Genomic DNA, 21029 nt, shown 5'->3' with positions numbered 1-21029 from the left:
AATTTCTGATATCTCACATAGCAATATTTTTGCTGATATATCTCTTAGGGCAAGGGAAGCAAAGGAAAAAAGTAAACAAATGGAACTACATCAAGTTTAAAAGCTTCTGCACAGCTAAAAAAATCATTAGCAGAATGAAAAAAGAACCCACTCCAAGGGAGAACATATTTGCCAATGATACATAGGATAAAGGTTTAATATCTAAAATATATGAAGAACTCATATGACTCAACACCAGGAAGTCAAACAACCCAATCAAAAAATGGGCAAAGGACCTGAATAGATACTTCTTCAAAGTTAACATATGGACAGACCAGAGACATATGAAAAGATGTTCAACATCACTAACTATCAGAGAGATGCAGATTAAAACCACAGTGAGATATCACCTCACACTTGTCAGAATGGCCATTATTGATAAATCAACAAGTGCTGGTAAGGCTGTAGAGAAAAGGAAACTCTCATGTACTATTGGTGGGTATGTGGACTGGTGCAGCCACTGTGGAAAACAGTATGGAATTTCCTCAAAAAATTGAAAATTGAACTGCTCTTTGACCCAGCAAATTTCACTTCTGGGAATATATCCTAAGGATCCCCAAACACCAATTCAATTGAATATATGCACCCCTATGTTCATAGCAGTGCTATTTACGGTAGGCAAGATTTGGAAACAGCCTAAGTGCCCAACAGAAGATGAATGAATCAAAAAAGTGTGGTACATTCACACAATGGAATACTATGCAGAAGTTAAAAAGAAGGGATTTTTACCTTTTGTGACAGCATGGATGGAACTGGAGAATATTATGCTAAGTGAAATAAGCCAATTGGTGAAAGACAAATACCATATGATCTCACTTATAAGTGGAATCTAATGAACAAAATAAACTAATAAGCAAAATAGAGCCAGAAGCATAAAACATGGAACAGAATGACAACTGTAAGAGGGGAAAGGGGAGGTGAGGACTGGTTGAAAGAAGGTGAAAGGATTAGTCAAAGAACATATATGCATGACCCATGGACATGGACAATGGTGTGGTGATTTACTGTAGGAGTGGGAGGTGGGCTTGGTGGAGGGAGAAAAAGGAGGAACGTTTGGGACAACTGCAATAGCATAAACAAAAAATGTTTAAATTTAAATAAAGTAAAAAAGAGAATGCATCCAGTTAGTGTTCCCCCAGCTGCTCTTCTCACAACCTCAAAATATATTCTTCCTCTTGCATTTCCCATTCTTATTAATGTCAGCTACTCTAGCTAGCCTTCCTATTTTGGGTGCAGTCAATAGGAACTTTAAATTATCTCTCATTTCCTTCATCACATCCTATCGCTGACACTCTTGTTTAGGCATTTGCCTTCATATCAGTTATCACTGTAGCTTCCCAAATCTACCAGCATTGTTCTTAATTCATCCTCCACCACTGGAATGATTTTTTAAAACTATCATTCTGATGTTAGGTGGTTGCAAGAGACCAATGAGACGAGAATGTTCTTTTGGCATTTGAGTGAATGATGAAATATTACCTAGGTATAGATTGAAAGAAGAGCAATATAAGAGGAGAGGCAGTACATATGTAGGTAGAAATGTCACACATGCATTCAAAAACAACCACTGAGCCCTGGCTGGGTAGCTGAGTTGGCTGGAGTGTGGAATGAAGGTTGCAGGTTAAATCCCAGGTGAGGGCCCATACAAGAAGCTACCAATGAATGTGTAAATAAGTGGAACAACAAATCAGTGTTTCTCTATCTCTCCTTCCCTCCCCCATCTCTAAAATAATAAATTAAAATAAAAGTAAAATCATTGACCATTTGCTATGTGCCAGGCACTCTTCTAGATGTCGGATATATGACAACAACAAAAAGGCAAATTATCTCCCCTCATAGAGGTTACATTTGAGTGGTAAGGGGAGATAAAGTAGCAAGCACAAGCAAATAAATATATATTACTTTAGGTGGTGATATTTTAAAAAGTAGCTAAGGGAGGGAGTGATGGAAGTAGAGAGTGTTAAGGGAGGATCAGGTAGTCAGAGAAGGACTCAAGACTGATGACATTTGAATAGAAGCTGTGCTATAAAAGTACAATGACTAATTGGCACAAGGATATCAAAATAGAAGGGATTACTTCCAATCAAGGAGATGGTATTTGTGTTGGCCTTGGTAGAAATTTTATGGATGCTGATTCATGGAAAGGGTAAATCCAGATAAAAGGAATTGTATGAGGCAAAGCTGAAAAGTTCATGCTACATTCAGAAAATAATCAGTTATCAATCATAATAGAAATAAGTGAAATCTGACTGTGGTAGTGTTTGAGTGCCATGTTACTATTTGGACTTCATTCTCTGCTCTGTGGGGAATCATCAAAAGTTTATGAACATGAATGTCACATGTCCACAAGTGTGCTTTAAAACAAAATGTAACACAGGAAGTTGAGTCCAGTGACCTTGACCACTCATTTGGATTAGTAAAAAAAACCCACAAGAAGGACCTAGTGGAACAGACATAGTCTTTATTACTTAAATTACAGGGAACACTGATGGTAGCAAGTCTGCTAAGTAGGACTGCATTACCCCTGCCGTCCCTGTCCAAGACTAATTATAAGGGGTCCCAGACAAAGAGGGCATGAGTTCAAGTTACACAAGGTTTCATGTGGCTTAAAGTTATGTCATAAGACGTCAATGCTTATATTCAAAAAGAAAAGGCCAAGAAGCACTCCAGCAAGAAACAAGTCCCCTGGGGAGATAGGGAGGGGAGCCACACATTGTCCCTTGGGACAATACACATTCCTTCTGGCCAGGGTCCCTCTGCCAGCCTTCCATCACAGGGCCGGGATTTGGTAGAAGAGCCATGTCCAACATGACCCCACAAAAATAATCTTTATTATTTATTTATTTTCAAGAATCATCTTTTATAGAATGGATTGAAGAAGGCAAAAACATTAGTTAGAAACTTATTGTAGACTTCTGGTAAAGATGGCAGCCTGGGTAAACATGCCTCACCTCCTCACACAACCACATCAAAATTACAGCCAAAATATAGAACAACCATCACTCAGAACCATCAGAAATCAAGTTGAATTGAAGTCTGACAAGTAAAGAATTAAAGAAACCACAATTATCCAGACTGGTAGGAGAGCAGATTCGGAATGGGCTGGTCCCATATTCACATGTCATGGATAAAAATTCGGTATCTTGAAAATGAGGAGTCCCAGCCCAATACTAGGCCTCCCAGCCCAGGGTTCCAGTGCCACCAACTCGTCCAGCTGACAAGCCCCTGTGTCTTTGTTATAGGCTAGAAACATTTCAAATTGTGGAGCTTCTACTGGTCTTACAATTCCTTCAGTCTTCTTCTGGTGGTAGACTTTATTGTGACAACACAAGTGGAATTGTAGGTACAGGCACCACCGGCTACCGTTTTTCATGCAGGAACCACAGTGTCAGATCCCCACAGTTTGTCTCTTCATCTTGGTTTTCCCAAAGGAAGGGAAAGTGTACTTGGATTTCAAGGGCAAGTGTACCTGGAGGGGTGAGTGTGATAGCTGATTTTAATTTTCTTCACCACTGCCCTTAGGGAGGCACCATAACTTGTCCCATAGTTACCGACGATTCCAGCCTTCTTGGTGCATTTAGCCATGTTACTGCAAACTAGGTCAGAATCCAGAGAGTGGCCCTCAGCTTTTGAAATCTGATGATGCTGCCATCATTGATATGGTTTCTGGCAAAGGCACATGTGTTGAGAACTTCTCTAACTATCCTCCTCTAGGCCATTTTGCTGTTCAAGATATGAGACAATTGCTATGGGTATCATCAAAGGGGTGGACAAGAAGGCAGCAGGAGCTGGCAAAGTCACCAAGTCTGCCCAGAAAGCTCAGAAGGCTAAATGAATGTTATCCCTGATACCTGCCACCTCAGTCTTAATCAGTGGTGGAAGGAAAGTTACAGAACTGTTTGTCTCAAGTGGCCATTTAAGTTTAAGAGTAAAAGATGGGTTAATGATTACAATGCATCATATCACCTTCAGAAGGAGAAGGGAATGTTTTGTGACACTTGGTTTCCTTTTGTGTGTGGCAGTTTTTAAGTTATTAGTTTTTAAAATCAGTAATTTTTAGCAGAAACAACTTGACCAAAAATCTGTCACAGGATTTTGAGACTCAAAACAAAGTTTAATGAGAAAATCTTTTTCTTGCAGTAAATTCAAGTAAAAGGTAATGAGACTTGGAGCAGAAATAAATAGAAAGACACATATTTGAAAACAGGTATGAAGATAACACCATGATCTGGTTGTTTTTTTTTTTTTAAATGTAGGGGCCAAAAGAGAGGTAAACATACTGAACCAAGGTGTCTGAGAAGATCTTGATGTAACTAACAGAGAAAAATCACAAAAGGGAAAAAAGACAGGCTTAGGAAAAGATGGCAAGTTTCTTTTGGACATCCTTAGGTCTTATATTAGTGAAGAGTCTAAGCTTTTCCATACAAGTAGCTGCAGCTCTGAAACCTTGCTCTTTTGGAAAGATGAGACAATTGGGTTTTGAACTAGCTTATATTATTAAAGTCAATTTCTCACACCTCTCAGGAAAATAAAGTAGAGTCTGCTATCTTGCAAAATTGGCAGCATTTATATACTTATATACACAATCCCCTGACTGTACAAATTGAACCACAGGCCCTGCCTTGGCTTAGAACACTGGGGCATTGAAGGAGAAACATTTTATCTTTACCTTCTTGAGATACCGTACATTACAACACCCAATAATCCTATGTTCCTTTCCATGACTGTACACTGCGCTTCTGCACCATTTTTTATGTAAACTAAGTAGTTGAGCAAGCATAAACTGTGGGCATCCAGTACTAGTTCAGTCTGACCCCAAGTATCGTTCTGAGAGAACTGGAAGTCGGATTACCTCCTCCGCCCTGAGAGCTGTGCGCAGACATAAAACTACATTCCCCGACAACCTCTGCGCGGTTAGGCGCGAGTGTGCCTCTGTGTAAATATCCTTCCTATTGGTGCGCAGTGCACAGGGACGTGGTACACTGGTGGGCGATTGGACGGATTCGTGCACGCTCACTCGCGCCGCGACGCTCCTTGATTTAACTTTTGTTTTTCCGTTGGCTTCTGTGACTTCTTTGCTTTAGAGTGGCGTGAGTATAGAATTTCGGGTTTCTGGGAAGGGACTCGGCAAGGGGTCTGGGGAAGGGAAACTTTGGTGAGGGAGGAGTACCTGTGGAAGCAGCACGAAGACAGGGATGTGAGCCTGAAATGTGGGGGTGGGGTTTGGGGTCGTCAGGAGTTCTGGGGACCGGACGTGGAAAGTTAGAATACGCAAAGGGAAAGATTTCGGGGTGCTAGAGCATTGGGGAGCTATAACGACGGGGGAGTTGAGAACGAGATGAAACTGAAAAAGGAGTACAGAATTAGGAGGTGCTGGAGATAGATGGGTTCCGGTATTCCCCATCCCGCGCTAGTCTAATTAAGCTTCAATCTTATTTAAATTAATGGAGGATAAAAAAATACTTCACAGAGTTGTTGTGGGCATAAAATAAATGTCAAAGTGCTAAGCAAATGTTAATTGTAAGTAGACAAGCTATTAAAAAATACCTAAACAAGGATATCGCAGAGAAGGAGGAACAGAGGCTAGTTGAAACCCATTGATTGATGTAATATAAGCAAGGACGTTGTTGTTCTTTTGAGAGATACAATAAGGCACAGCTGCTGCTGCAAGGAGCATGCACTATCATGGGAGAAATGATAGCAACAAAGAACTCCAGTATGTACAAGTGCAGTTCTTTTGCACTTGTATGAAACAAGTGCGGTTTTTTTAGAGTATTTGGATGGAGAGACTCAGAAAAGAGATGAAGGAAGTAGCATTTGAGTTTTTACGTACAGACTGGGTTTAAGTGAACTTGTGAGAGTGGAAGGGAGCTATGTTGCAGTTGTAGGAACAAAGCATGGAGGCAAGAAAGTTATCAGCAACAGAAGGTATAGTTAGGGGAGTACAGGGGGATAAGGCAGGAGAGAAGTTTGGTCCTTAGATGGAAAGCAGTGACCTCTAGGCTGAGGTTGAGTATTTGGCTATAAGGAGTTAGTGATGAATTGTATGGCTTTTTTAAGAAGGTGATCCAGGGGAGACCAAGGGTGGGTAGAACAGTTAAGCCATCGTAGTACAGTGGTTAAGAGCATAGGGAGATCCTGAATTAGCATGATTATCATCTAGATAAAATACAGATAGTTATGTGGTTGGATGAGAGGGTCAATAGAAATAATAATGAGCCCTGGCTGGTGTGGCTCAGTGGACATGAGAGAGGCGACTGAATGTCAGGAAATTGAAAGAGATCTATTTGCTCATTCAACAAGTAGTTAATTACTCTGTGCCAGGTAGTGTTTTAATGATAGAGGTAATTATAAAAGCAGTGAAAATGATGTTCCCAAAGAAATGGATAGGGGAAGTAGTAAAAAAAAGTTGAGGACAGAACCAAGGGAGGGAGATTTTCAGTAAAAATAATAATAAATAGTTATTGAGTGCCTGTATGTGTCAGACCTTCTATTCATTATTTCATTTAATCCTTACACTGACCTATAACATACATGCTATTGTCCCCATTTTCTAAGAAGTAATGGAAGTTTAGAGAGGCTAAATAACTTACCTGAAGTCACACAGCTAATAAGAGAGCTTTGACTCAAACTCAAGTCTGTTTGATTTCAGAACCCATGCTCTCAACTACAAAGCAATATTTTTTAAAAGGGTGGTCAACATTGATAAATTAAGCATACAAACTGAGGATGACTTGTTGGGTGGAAGATGGGAACCCAAAAGAGCAACTGAATTTATTAATTTGTATATCTGCTGACCAAGAAAAGCAGTTCTAGTTCAGATGTTAGAGAAGTCAGATTGTTAGAGATTATAAAACAAAATAAAAGTGAGTGTAGATAATTTTTAGTAAATGTGCAATAGTCTGCGAGAAGAAGGAGTGAGATTGCCTGTGAGGGAGAAGAGAGATTTCAGGTTGCTAGACAATTCTTTTAAAGTTCCAAATTACTCTTGCCCTGCCCGGTGTGGCTCAGATGGTTGGAGTGTTGTTCTGTACACCAAAAAGTAATGGATTCAATTCCCAGTCAGGGCACATACCTGGGTTGTGGGTTCGGCCCCAAGTAGGAGTACATATGGGGAGGGGGGCAACCAGCCATGTTTCTCTCTCTCTCTCTCTCTCTCTCCCCCTCCCTCCCCACTCTCTCCCTCCCTTCCTTCTTCCCCTCCTCTTCCTCCCCTTTCCTCTCAAAAAAAAAAATCAATGGATGTATTCTTGGGTGAGGATTAAGAAAAAGTTCCAATTTACAATTTACTCTTAAGTAGTTTTAGAACAGCGATATTTATCTTTAAGATGTCTCCCATATTCATAAAATGGAATGTTATTTGCCCATAAAAAGGAATGAAGTACTGATACTACAGCGTGGACGAACCTTGAGAACATTGTGCTAAGTGCAAGAAACCAGTCACAAAAGACCGCATATTTTATGATTACATACATATGAAAGTCCGTAACAGGAAGATCTATAGAAACAGAAAGTAAATCAGTAATTGCTTGGGGCAGGGGTAGGGTAGAGTACATGGGTGATAGCTAAAATGTGTAAGATTTGATCTTGAAGTGATAAAAATGTACAATTTACTGTGCTGATGGTTGTACCTATCTGTGAATATACTAGTCATTGAATTATATACTTTAAATGACTGAATTGTATAGAATGTGAATTGTATCTCATAAAGGTGTTTGTAAAAATGGCACTTGTCCCTGACCACTGGTGTGGCTCAGTTGGTTGGGTGTCATCCTGCAGACCGAAAGGTCACCAGTAGGATTCCTGATCAGGGCACATGCCTAAATTGTGGGTTTGGTCTCTCATGTCAGAGCGCATACGAAAGACAACCAGTCGATGTTCCTTCCCCTTCCATTCTCCTTCCCTTCCTCTCTCTCTAAAAACAAGCATGTCTTCAGGTAAGGATAAAAATGTCACCTGTGATCCTACCATACCAACCTAATTACCATTTTTATTTTCTAGGTTATTTTCCGCAAGAGGCAATTTGGCCTAATTTGGAGAAGCTTTGTAGAAGGAGGTGAGTTTGAAGAAGGAAAGTAATCTTTTAAACAAGAGAATAAAGAGAGATGGCATATTTGAAGGGTTGGCTGGTAGAAGGTGGCAGATGGAATGACAAAAGCAGAAACAGATTTTCTAGCTAGATCGGATAGTAGAAGAAAAAGATGTTGAATAGAGTCAAATTCATATTGAGGATTTAAAATTATTTATTTTATTTTTTTAAATGTATTGAGTGCCTACTATGAACAAGGCACTATTTCAATTACTGCAGGTACAGCAGTGAACACAGTAGATAAAAAATGCCTGCCTTTAGTGAGTTTCCACATTTTGGTGTGTTTTGACATATTTTAAATAATCCCTTTAACTGCTGCATTGAGAAGAGACTGGAGGGAATGGAGTTGAGAGTGGAAGCAGAGAGACCATTATAGTCATCCAGGCAAGAGGTTATAGTGAGTTCAACCAGGGCATTATTGACATGAGTGGTTGTCAGACTTTAAATTTGTTGGTGGCAGAGCCTGTAGGACTTGCTAATGGATTGACAAAGAGAGGAGTGAAATTTCTAAGTTCGTTTTCCTACACAACTGAGAGAATGGGGTTAGTAATTACTGGGACGTTGAGTTCGGAGAGAAGGTCAGGTTTGGTGGTAGGAGGTATATATCAGGAGCACAGTTTTGGAATTGGTGAGCTTGTGAGACCTGCTGGGCATCTAAGAGAAGACATGGAGTATGTGTGAGCCTGGAGTGGAGGGCAGAGGAAGGACTAGAGGTACACACTTGAAAACCGTGAGACTTCATGAATTCACCGAAGCAGTAAGTATAGATGAAGACAAGGAAGAAGTAGCAGTGACTAAATATTAATGACCAGTGAGGAAGGAGAACCAGGAACCTGTGATGTCCTGGAAGCCATATGAAAAAGGTTTCAAGGACTAGGGGAGAGGCACTCTGGAGTTCCTAGCAGGAAAATGGTTATAGAATGAGCAATAGTGATTATCTCCTTTTTTTTTCCCCCAAAAAATCTTCCCCAAGGACTGAAGATTATAAACAGATATATTCTAGGTAGAACACAAGAACAGGACATCACATCATTCTTGACTGGCTCAAAATCAGAATGGATTGACAAAGCCTGCTTGATAAGAAAGCTTTTCCCAAAGCTAATTAAAAAAAACTCCCTCCTCCCCCCTCCCTCGTTTCCCCCTCCCTCTTTTCCCCTTCTCCAAGATCTGTCTCATCAGCACACAGTGCCTTTCCCATTTCCCTCTTTCCTCACTCAGGTGCCTTACATTTGCCTTTCTTGCTCCTAAGCTCCAAGGGCCCTGCTTTTGCGTCTGTAGCTTGTTTCCTGAGTCTGTGCTCATTACTGCTACCTCTGTAACTTTCTAAATAACCTTTCTCTAAAAAAATGAAGATTGTGAATGGACCTTTTAAAGTTTATAAGTAATATTTTTGTCTTTCTCTAAAATAAAACAGTAGATACAAAATAAAGATATCAATGGCCTTTGTATTTATCTTAAATTTAGCATAATGGGTCTTCTACCTCAATTTTCACTTACTATCCCTTGCTTATTAGAAACTTTGTGCATCTCCCTGTCTTACAATTTCAGCAAAAGGAATGTTTTTGTGTTGTTGCATATAACCTCCATACCAAGGAAGGTTTTCTTTTTGTGCTTATCCATCCAAATATTAAATGCAATTCTGATTTTATTTGAAAATAATAATGACAAAGAATACCATATGAAAATTCAACAGTCATAACAACCTCGGGATTCAGAGCTACTTTAACAAATAGTACTACATTTTAAAATGTCACACTCTCAGCAGCAGGCACACATATGACTGGAGAGGGAACCAGTATGTATGTTCTACTGTTTTGTTCTGCTCCTGCACACTCATTCTGAATTTTTGTATGTTTGACAGGTGAAAAAGACAGCATGAACTTTACCCCGACACACACCCCTGTCTGCAAAAAGTAAGATACTTGCTTATTTTTTGAGTTGTTAAAGAATCAAGACTTATATTAACCAGTGTTATCCAAAAAATATGATTTAAAAACAAAAAAGAATCAAGACTTCTCTAACCTTAGTGCAAGTTAGGTTATACTTCCACACTCTGGATTTGAACCATATTAGACTCATTCTTATTATGTGGAATTTAGATTAAAAACAAGAACATACTAAATGATAATACCAGAATCTGGACAGATTGAGTGAGCCTAGCACAGTGTTAGTGCATCCTGGATTACAGAGGAAATAACCAATATACAAAGGGGACTTGGAATGCTGGTTCTGCCGTCACCTTGCTGCCTCATCCTCATTGCCACAATGCTCATCTGCAAAATCTCGGAAATATCTCTTAGTTCATCTACTGACCTATTTCCCACTATTGTTATAAGGCAACCCCTTGGGAAACATGAAACATTGAGTAAACTAGTATTTCTGTCACAGGCTTGAATGATTGAGACAATATTAGATTTTTTCTTCATGTTTGCTGAAAGTACATTTTAATATCTCTTTTATACATGCTCATTCATTAAAAGTGGTGACCATAACCTTCATGAACTAGAGTTGTAACTCTTGGGTTCTGGTATCCCAACTTCGTCGACTTTCTTGTCTATTTTGTTCCCTAGTAAATTGCAGTCAATTAGCCAAAATGGATTAATTTTCACATGAGGGTTTCTCCAATTCTGCATCATTTATTTTCTGACTTTCATTGTTTTAGCTTAAAAACACTTCTTGTCTAGCCTTTGATCACCTTAAATCTTGTTTAGTCTTGGTTGGTGTAATACAGATATCTCCAGTGCTAGAGATTAGGATGTGATGTAGCTTTGTAGTGATTTGGCTATATTTTCTATTGCTGACTCTTCTGTAATGTTATTCTTAAGTGTCACCTTATGCATATGTGCACAAGTTTCTCTAGAACAAGAGGAATTGGAATTTTACTAGATTCTGCCAACTTGTCTTTAGTTTCACCAAGTTACACTTCACCAGCAGTATCATTGTTCCTGTTGGCGTATGTCTTATGATATTAAATTTTCTGTTGGTATCTGGCTTTATTTAATATTTCATTTTTTAAAAATGATATTTAGACTTCCGGCCAAGATAGAGGTATAATTAGATCCTATCACAACCAAAAGAAGGAAAACACCAAATTCAAAAACAGCCCTGGCTGGTGTGGCTCAGTGAATTGAGCACTGACTGGCCTGTGACCAAAGGGTCACTGGTATGATTCCCATTCAGGGCACATGCCTGGGTTGCGCGCCAGAACTGCCAGACAATTGAACTGTATGGAAGTCCGTCAACCAAAGAGTTAAAGGAGAAACATTCATTCAGACTGGTAGGAGGGGCAGAGACAGGTAGCTGAGGCAGAGAACAAGCACAGCAAGGCAGTGGCTAGAGGACAGGAGTGGGTAAGGTGGCGGCTGGCAGACTGGGTGGTCCCACATTTGCATGTGGATTAACCGGGAGGAACAACTAGGAAGTGAAACAGATCTCGCGCAACCCAGGGTTCCAGCACAGGGGAATGAAACCGCAAGACTTCTGGCTACAAAAACCTGTGGGGGTTATGGTGGTGGGAGAAACTCACAGCCTCACAGGAGAGTTCATTGGAGAGACCCACAGGGTACTAGAATGTACACAAACCCACCCACCCAGGAATCAGCACCAGAAGGGCCCAGTTTGCTTGTGGGTAAAAGAAGTGACTGAAAGCCGGTTGAGAGCTGAGCAAGCAGCATTGTTCCCTCTCTGACCCATCTCCCCAAATATAGCACCACAACGCTGCAACCTGGGTTGCCCTGCCCTGGCTAATACCTAAGGCTCCACCCCTACAACATAACAGGTGCTGGGAGACAAAAAAATATGGCCCAAATGAAAGAAAGATCAAAGTTTCAAAAATAGAGCTAAGCAGTGAAGAGATAGCCATCCTATCAGATGCAGAGTTCAAAACACTGATTATCAGGATACTCACAGAAATGGTTGAGTATAGTCCCAAAATGGAGGTAAAAGTAAAGGTTATGCAAGTGAAATAAAGAAAAATATATAGGGAACCAACAGTATAGGGAAAGAAACTGGGACTCGACTCAATGATATGGAGCAGAAGGAAGAAATAAAAATCCAACTAGAACAGAATGAAGAAATAAAAATTTTAAAAAATGAGTACAGGCTCAGGAACCTCCAGGACAACTTTAAATGTTCCATCTGAATCACATGGGTGCCACAAGGAGAAGAGGAAGAGCAAGAAATTAAAAACTTACTTGAAAAAATAATGAAGGAGAACTTCTCTAATCTGGCAAAGGAAATAGACTTCCAGGAAGTCCAGGAAGCTCAGAGAGTCCCAAAGAAGTTGGACCCAAGGAGGACTGCACCAAGGCACATTATAATTACATTAGCCAAGATTAAAGATGAGATAATCTTAAAAGCAGTCAGAGAAAAGGAGACAATCACCTACAAAGTAGTTCCCATAAGGCTGTCAGCTGATTTCTCAAAAGAAATCTTGCAGGCAAGAAGGGGCTGGAAAGAAGTTTTCAAAGTCATGAAAGATAAAGACCTACATCCAAGATAACTCTCTCCAGCAAAGCTTTCATTTAGAATGGAAGGGCAGATAAAGTGCTTCCCAGACAAAGTAAAAGCTAAAGGAATGCATCATCACCAAGTCTTTATGAAATGTTAAAGGGACTTATCTAAGAAGAAGAAGATGATCAAAAACATGATCAGTAAAATGACAACAAACTTGCAACTACCAACAACTGAACATAAACACAAAAACAAACTAAGCAAACAAGTAGAACGGGAACAGAATCACAGAAATGGAAATCACATGGAGGATTATCAGTGGGGGAGCGGGAGAGGGAGAGAGGGGGAAAAGGTACAGAAAATAGCATAAATGGTAGGTAGAACATATACAGGGGGAGAGTAAGAATAGTATGGGAAATGTAGAAGCCGAAGAACTTATGTGTACCACCCATGGACATGAACTAAGGGGTGGAGGTGCAAGACAGGGTAATAAAGGAGAGGAAAAAAATGGGACAACTGTAATAGCATAATCAATAAAATATATTTTTAAAAAATTAATTTTAAAAGTCATCAATTATACTCACTTTAAGAACATAAACCTCACCCTGGCTGGGTGACTCAGTTAGTTGGAGCCTCATCCCATACACCAGAAAGTCGCAGGTTCGATCCTTGTTCAGAGCACACACCCAGGTTGTGTGTTCAGTCTCCAGTTAGGGGCACGTGTAGGAGGCAACCAATTGATATTTTTCTCTCTCTCTCCCTCGCTCCCTCTCCCGCTTCCTCCCCCTTCCTCTCTCTCTCTTTCAGATCAATACACATCCTTGTATTGGGATTTTAAAAGAAGAACATAAACCTTTTTTAGTTAAAAAATTATGTTTCATAAATGCTTAGACAAGTCAATGAATATGTCCTTTCTAATTTCACACAGGCTGACAACTGTTTCCAGACATGGTTCTGCATGTGGCCTCAGTGGTTCTGCCAGGTGGAAGGGAGTGTCTTTTTCAGATTCAGTGGAGTCAACTCCTTTGCCTTCCATTGAAGATCGTCTGGCCGTTCTCTGCCCTTCTCAGGAGCTTCTGGAATATTATCAAAAGAAGATGGCTGAGTGTGAGGCAGAAAATGAGGATTTGTTAAAGAAACTGGAGCTATACAAAGAAGCTTGTGAAGGACAGGTAACAAAAAAGACGATGCATGCTGTTTTAGGACATGATTAAGTCTGTTCATGACTAGAGAAGACCTAGAAATGCCACCTTGTATCACAGGCAGATATTTTTTATTACTTTCTACCCCAGCTTAGCTACCTCCCTTTGGGTCCCTCATTAGATCAAAGCCCACCCAAACTGCTGTCTCGTGTCTCTCATAGTTTTAGTTCTTTCACCCCCATACACCTGACTTCATTATTACCTCCATGGCTCCTTGACTTTTCTGTTTTCCAAATGTTGCATATCAGTTTCTGACATTATGTCCTTTCTTTCTAACCTGAACCCCATCACAACTCACTTTGATGATAACTGTACTGCCTGCACATGACTCCTTGCCTGTTCTTTTGCTCCACTTACTTAGCAAAAAGCCCTGGCTGTACTTGAATTCTGTCCTGGAGCAGGGTTTCTCAGCCTTGGCACTGTTGACATCTTGGGCTTTGTAATTCTTTATTGTGGGGTCTATCTTATGAATTGTAGGATGTTTAGCAGCACCCTTGGCCTCTACTTACTACATACCAGCAGCACACACATACACACATACACCCTCACCCCACCCTGAGTTGTGGCCATCAAACGTACCTTCAGACTGCCAAATATCTCCTTGGGGTACAGGCACAATTGCCCCTAGGTCACAAATCATTACAGAATAAATTCATGGTAAATAAATTCTTCTGTATCTTCGGTTACTCCACAGCAATTAACTTACCTACCCCTAGTCAGTTCCTTCTCCTTTCCTGTCTTTGTTGTACCTTCCTTACTGTCCTGCAGCCCGCAGCCCTGTCTTAGCTGTTTCTCGTCAGGCAGCCTTGCTTTCTGGTTCACAGGGGAAATACCAGCTATCATGCATAACTCCTTCCTGCCCATCCACACGGTCACCTACACCTGTGTCCATCTCTCTTCATATCGCTTCAGGGACGAGATGTCTCTCCCTCTTCAAGCTGAACTGATCAACTCTCTCCCTGGCCCCCATCCCTTTTTCCTCCTAAGAAACCCTTCATCATTGCTCTTCTCTTGGTGTTCTATCTTCAACCTCTTGCTTAATGTGGGCTTTTTCTCCTCAGTACTGCCTGCACCTGACTCTTTGCTTATTCTTTTGCTCCACTTACTTAGGAAAATCTCTTCTCTTTCTTTCATAGTGATCAAGTCTTTCTTTACTTAAAAAAAAACACCATTCTTGAGTTGTGCTTCTCCCTCTACTTTCTTATGTAGGTAGCTCTTTCTTTTCTTAGCTCCACTTCCAGGATAGTTTGACATTATCACCCATTCATGACTCTGACTGCAGTTAGGCCTCTCTCCTTACTCTGCTAGTAAAACTGCTCATGTGGTCTCTAATTCCCATTTGCCAAAATGATCTCCTCTTTGTGACCTTTGCAATATCTGTCACTATTGACCTCTGCTTTCTGAAAACTCTCTTCCTTTCTTAATTTCTATGTCATGTTTCTTTCCCGGTTTTTATCTCACCTCTCAGTCTCCATTAACAGGTCCCCTTCCTTAATCTTAAATGTGAGCATTCTTGCAGATTACGTTATAAATGATCTTATTTTTATCCATACTACTACATATGGATTAATAACATCCAAAATAGCTAATACTGACTCTTTTCTCTTAAGCTCCATGTTCATATGTTTATATCTGAACTAATCTTCCTTTTTCAACTCTACCCACACATACACATACATACACATACACCACTATCATTTTCCTTCCCTCCATTTGTTTTCATCATTATTATTTATTTATTTTAGAGAGGGGGGGAGGGAGAGAAATACCGATATGAGAGAGAAACATCAGTTGGTTGCCTCTGTCTTCTGCAAGTGCCCTGACAGGGGCAAAGCCCACAGTCAGCAACCCAGGCATGTGCCTTGAATGGGAGTTGAACTGGAGACCTTTCGGGTTTCAGAACAATGCCCAGCCAGTTGAGCCACGCTGGCTAGGGTCCCCCCTCAAATTCTTATCTCTTAATTATTTTCTTTATTCTGTGTCTTACTATAATTCTGTGCAGCTCCTACATTCAGTCACTTAGTAAATTCTGTTGATTCTGCTTCCTAAGTATCCCTTAATCCATTCCAACATCTCCATCGTATTGCCTCAGCACTAGTTCAAACTCTTGTTATGTCACCTGCATTGTTACAATATCCTTCTTAACCAAGGGTATTTATTCCAGAGGAAGGAAAATGTCCAGCCTCTTGTCGCATACCTATTCAGTCTGCCTCTCGTTTTTCACTCCAATAACACTGAAATACGTGTAGTTGTCCAAACATTAGGACTCTTCGATGGTTCTGTATTTACTGTTCTCTTTCCTGAGGAGTACTCACCCTCATCTTGTCCCTAGCAGCCTTCACCTTTCAAGTTTCAATTTTTATTTATTTTTATTATTTTTAAAGATTTTATTTATTTAATTTTTTAGAGGGGAAAGGAGAGAGAAAGAGGGAGAGAAACATCAATGTGTGGTTGCCTCTAGCATGCCCCCCAACTTGGGACCTGCGCCACAACCTAAGCATGTGCCCTAGACTGGGAATTGAACCAGCGACCCTTTGATTCATAGGCCGGTGCTCAGCCACTGAGCCACGCCAGCCAGGGCTCAAATTTTATTTTTAAGATTTTATTTATTTTAGAGAGAAGGGAAAGTGGGAAGAAAAAGAGGGAGAGAAACATTGATCAGTTGCCTCTTGCACTCCCCCATCAGGGACCAGACCCAAAACTGAGGCATGTGCCTTGACTGAAAATCAAACTGGCGACCCACACTGGTCAGGGCTCAACTTTCAACTTTTTAATGGTGGTCTCTGACTTCCCAAAAAGGCTTCAGAGATTTTACTCTAGTCATACTTTTCCTTCTACCATTTTATCAGATATGTTCCTCTGTGAAATAATTATTTTATTTAATTGTTTGCATGTCTATCTCTTTGCAAAATTCCTTAGCTCTAGGAAGAAAACATAATTTTGCGTCTTTATCTTTCAAAATGTCATCATGCTTATTGAATAGAAAGCATTCTTTAAAAAGAACAGGTGAATATATAACAGGTGAATATATAAAGAACAGGTGAATCAGGTGGCATTCTGGGTTCAGTAGTCTGTAAAAAGATAGGAGAGCTTTGATGTTATATGGAAACATACTTTGTAGCTTTTAAACTCAAGTCTGTATACAACTTACTGTTGTCATTTGAAGTCTGTATTGGCAAAACCATTCACATAGTAATATTTCTATGGGTACTGTCACTTCCATATACAAGAGATACTCCTGTGAAGCTCAGTCTCTCTTCTTTTTTTAAATTTTTTTAATTTAAGATTTTATTTATTTTTAGAGAGAGGGGAAGGGAGGGAGAAAAAGAGAAAGAGAAACATGGACATGTGAGAGATACATCAATCAGTTGCTTTTTGCATGCCCCTAACTGGGTACCTGGCCTGCAACCCAGGCATATGTCCTCACTGGGATTCGAACCAGCGACCTGAAAGGCCAACACTCAGTCCACTAAGCCCTATCAGCCAGAACTCAGTCTCTTTTCAATGACTTTTTTTTTCTTTCAGCACAAACTAGAATGGGATTTGCAGCAGAGGGAGGAAGAGATTGCTGAATTGCAGAAAGCTCTAAGTGATATGCAAGTCTGCCTCTTCCAGGAACGAGAACATGTTTTGCGCCTCTACTCAGAAAATGACCGACTGAGAATCAGGTAATGAGTAGAAGGAAAATGTGGAAGTTGTATTTCTAAATTACACTAAACCAGATAAGTTTCTCTGTGGTAATTCTCTTAGGTTGTATTGTCCAGGAAAAACACTCTGGAGATGGAGATTTTTCCTGTGGGATGGTTAGTAGCAAAGCACTCAAGAATAATATCTGTGAGCAGACTTGAGCAGGGGAAGAATTTGAAGTGTGATACGGTGGTAACAGGCTTTAGCCAACCCTACAGGGGGAAAGGAATCACACTCTTGTACCTCCACAACAATCGGTCATTTGATATAGGCTGCCACCAGGGAGGGGTGTAAACTTGGGAGAGGCAGCCCCCTTCAGCCAAAGGCAGTTCCTGGAGAAGGAATTCAACAACTGAGAGATATGTGTCTCGGTCCTGAAGGTGGCATCTGAGCGGTGTTCTATAGTATCTACTATAGTACACATGTTTTAAAAATAACTTTTAACTTTGTATTAAAAAACACAATTGACCGACAATATCATTTTAGTTTCATGTGTACAACCCAGTGATTAGACATTTATGTAATTTATGAAGTGACCACCCCAATAAAATTAGTACCCACCTGGCACCACACAGTTATTACAATATTATTGACTGTATTTCCTATTCTGTACTTTACATCCCATGACTGTTCTGTAACTACCAAGTTGTAATACATCTCAGTCCCTTCCTTTTTCACCCATCCCCCTATCCCCTCTCATCTGGCAGTCATCAAAATGTTCTCTTATCTACGAGTCTGTTTCTATTCTGCTTGTTTGTTTATTTTATTCTTTGGATTCCACATATAAGTGAAATCATACAACACCTCTCTTTCTCTGCCTGACCCACTTCACTCAGCATAGTACCTTCCAGGTCCATCCATGTTGTTGCAGATGGCCAGATTTCATTCTTTTTTATGGCTGAGTCATATTCCGTTGTATATATACACAACTTCTTCTGTATCCATTCGTCTATTGATGGACGCTTAGGTTTCTTCCATATCTTGGCTATTGTAAATAATGCTGCAGTGAACATATGGATGCACATGTCTTTTCAATTCAGTGTTTGGGGTTTCTTCGAAAAAATATCCAGAAGTGGAATTGCTGGGTCCTTGTTATAGTCTTTTTTTTTTTAAAGATCTTGTTTATTTATTTTTAGAGAGGGAAGGGAGGGAGAAAGGGAGAGAAGCATCACTGTGTGAGAGAAACATTGATGTGCGAGAGAATCATCGATCAGTTGCTTCTTGCAGGCCCCCACTAAGGGGCCTGGCCCACAACCCAGGCATGTGCCCTGACCAGGAATTGAACCAGTGACCTTTTGGTTTCTGAGATGACACCCAACCCACAGAGCAATACCACTCAGGGCTCTTTTTAAAAAAATTAATTATTTTTTTAGAGGGAGGGAGGAGGGAGAAAGAGAGGGAGATAAACGTCTATGTGCAAGATAAACATCATTGGTTGCTTGTCGCATGCCCCCAACTTGGGACCTGGTCTACAGCCCAGTCATGTTCCTTGAGCAGTAATCAAACCAGCAACCTTCCAGTTTGTGGAATGATGCCCAACTCACTGAGCCACACCAGCCCAGGCTTTTCTTTGTTTTAAAGTCTATCTTGTCTGAAAAAAGTATTGCTACTCTACCTTTTATTTGTTGTTGATTTTTTTGTTTCCATTTTCATGAAATGCCCTTTTCTATCTCTTTAGTTTTAGTGTGTATGTATCTTTTGATCTGAAGCTTTTTGTAGACAGTATTTTAAGGGTCTTCTTTTCTTATGCATTCAGCCACCATGTGTCTTTGGATTAGAACATTTAAAGTAATGTTGATTGATATGTATTTATTATCATTTTATTTTTCATATTTTTGGCTTTTTTTTCTTCTTAAAGAAAACTCCAACATTTCTTGTAATACAGATTTGGTAGGGTAATCTTTGTTATAAGTCCTTTATTTGCCAATCCCTTTTGGCTGCAAAATTTCTGTTGAGAAATCAGCTGATAGTCTTACAAGAGCTCCCTTGTGTGTAACTAACTGCTTTTCTCTTGCTGCTTTAAAGAATCTCTCCTTGTCTTTAACCTTTGACATTTTAATTATGATGTGTCTTGATGCAAGCCTCTTTGGGTCCAACTTCTTTGGGACTCTCTGTGCTTCTTGGACTGGTATGTTTATTTCCTTCACCAAGTTAGGGAAGATTTCTTCTATTTTCAAGTCAGTTCTCAATTTTTTGCTCTTCCTCTTCTTCTGGCACCCCTCTGATTCAGAAATTGGTACATTTGCAGATGTGGCAGAGCTTCTTGGTCTATCCTCATGTTTTGTTTGTTTGTTTGTTTTTTAATTCTTTTTTCTTCTTGCTGTTCTGATTGAATGCTTTTTTATTTCTTATGTTTCAAGTTGCTGATTTGATTCTCGGCTTCATCCTCTCCACTGTTGGGTCCCTATAGATTTTTCTTTATGTCACTTAATGCAGCCTTCATTTCTCCCTGGGTCTTTTTTATGTTGTTAAAATACCCAGTGAGTTCCTTGAGCATCCTGATAACCAATGTTTTGAACTCTGAATCTGATAGGTTGCTCATCTCCATTTTGTTTAGCTCTTTTTGCGGAATTTTGTTCTGTTCTTTCATTTGGGCCATATTTCTTTGTCCCCTCAATTCGGCAGCTTCCCTGTATTTGTTTCTGTGTATTAGGTAGAGCTGCTTTCACTTCCTGACTTAGTAGCATGGCCTATTATAGAAAAGGCACCTGTAAATTATGTGGGCTGGAGCCTTAGGTAATTGCCAGGGTGGGGCAAGCTGTTTCATTGCTTTGTGGCTCTGTGTGCAGAAGGGCTCAGAGAGGGAACAGTACTGCTGCCTGGCCTCTGAAGATTTGCCTGGGAGGAAGCTGTCTTCCAGCACATGCCCTGTTGCCAGTCACTTCACTTTCTCCCTATATGTTACTTGTGCCTTTCCAGCTGTTGCCCTGGTGCTGAATCCCAGAGGGGGGTGGGTCTGCATAAGTCCTGAGACCTTTGTGGGTCCTTTAAGAGGAGGAGTCTCCTGAGAATCCTGCGGTTTCTTCTGGTGTCCAAGCCACCACTGGTTTTTAAAGGCAGAAGTTATGGGGACTTCTCTTCCTGGCGCTGGAACCCTAGGCTGGGTGGTCTGGTCTCAGGCTGGGATCCTCTGCTCCCTAGGTATCCCTCCTGATTTTTATCCACTACATGTGAATGTACAACTGCCCATTCCACCGCCTCTCTGTGCCTTTCTGTGCCTCTTCACCTGCCTACCTATCTCCATGTCTCTGTCCCTCCTACCCATCTGGATGGATGAGCTTCTTTAAATTCTTGGTTGTTGGACTTCCATACATCTTGGTTTTCTGACAAGTCTGGGTGATATTTGTTATGTAGTCTAGTTCTAATTTTTGCTATGGCTGTGCAAGGAGGTGAAGTGTGTACACCTATGCCTCCATCTTGGAAGTCTCGAGGGTTTTGTTGGTTTTTTGTTTTTTTTTTTAATTTTTATTTTTCTATCTTCACCTGAGGACATTTTCTCATTGCTTTGAGAGTGAAAGAAAGAAACATAGATATGAAAGAGCAACCTTGTTTGGTTGCCT

The 21029-nt window shown here is 40.3% G+C and overlaps 1 protein-coding gene across 4 annotated transcripts in view; it reads left to right on the top strand.

Moving 5' to 3' along the window:
• The first annotated feature begins 5066 nt into the window (after positions 1 to 5066).
• CCDC77 (coiled-coil domain containing 77) overlaps positions 5067 to 21029 on the top strand; it is a 35735-nt gene continuing 19772 nt past the window's right edge. Inside the window, exons 1-5 of one of the 4 annotated variants that reach the window (XM_036018507.1) lie at positions 5067 to 5129; positions 8041 to 8099; positions 9995 to 10041; positions 13509 to 13752; positions 17308 to 17450. In XM_036018507.1, coding sequence (XP_035874400.1) covers positions 10004 to 10041; positions 13509 to 13752; positions 17308 to 17450 — 425 coding nt within the window. In that variant the 5' untranslated portion in view covers positions 5067 to 5129; positions 8041 to 8099; positions 9995 to 10003. Of the gene's footprint in view, positions 5130 to 8040; positions 8100 to 9989; positions 10042 to 13508; positions 13753 to 17307; positions 17451 to 21029 lie in introns of all 4 variants that reach the window. The other 3 variants (XM_036018508.1, XM_028533320.2, XM_036018509.1) reach the window with 3 other exon arrangements.

Source organism: Phyllostomus discolor, chromosome 2 (genome assembly GCF_004126475.2).
Source record: "Phyllostomus discolor isolate MPI-MPIP mPhyDis1 chromosome 2, mPhyDis1.pri.v3, whole genome shotgun sequence".
Lineage (NCBI taxonomy): Eukaryota > Metazoa > Chordata > Mammalia > Chiroptera > Phyllostomidae > Phyllostomus > Phyllostomus discolor.
Note: the sequence above shows the minus strand (reverse complement) of the source record. Positions and strands in the feature narration are given on the sequence as shown.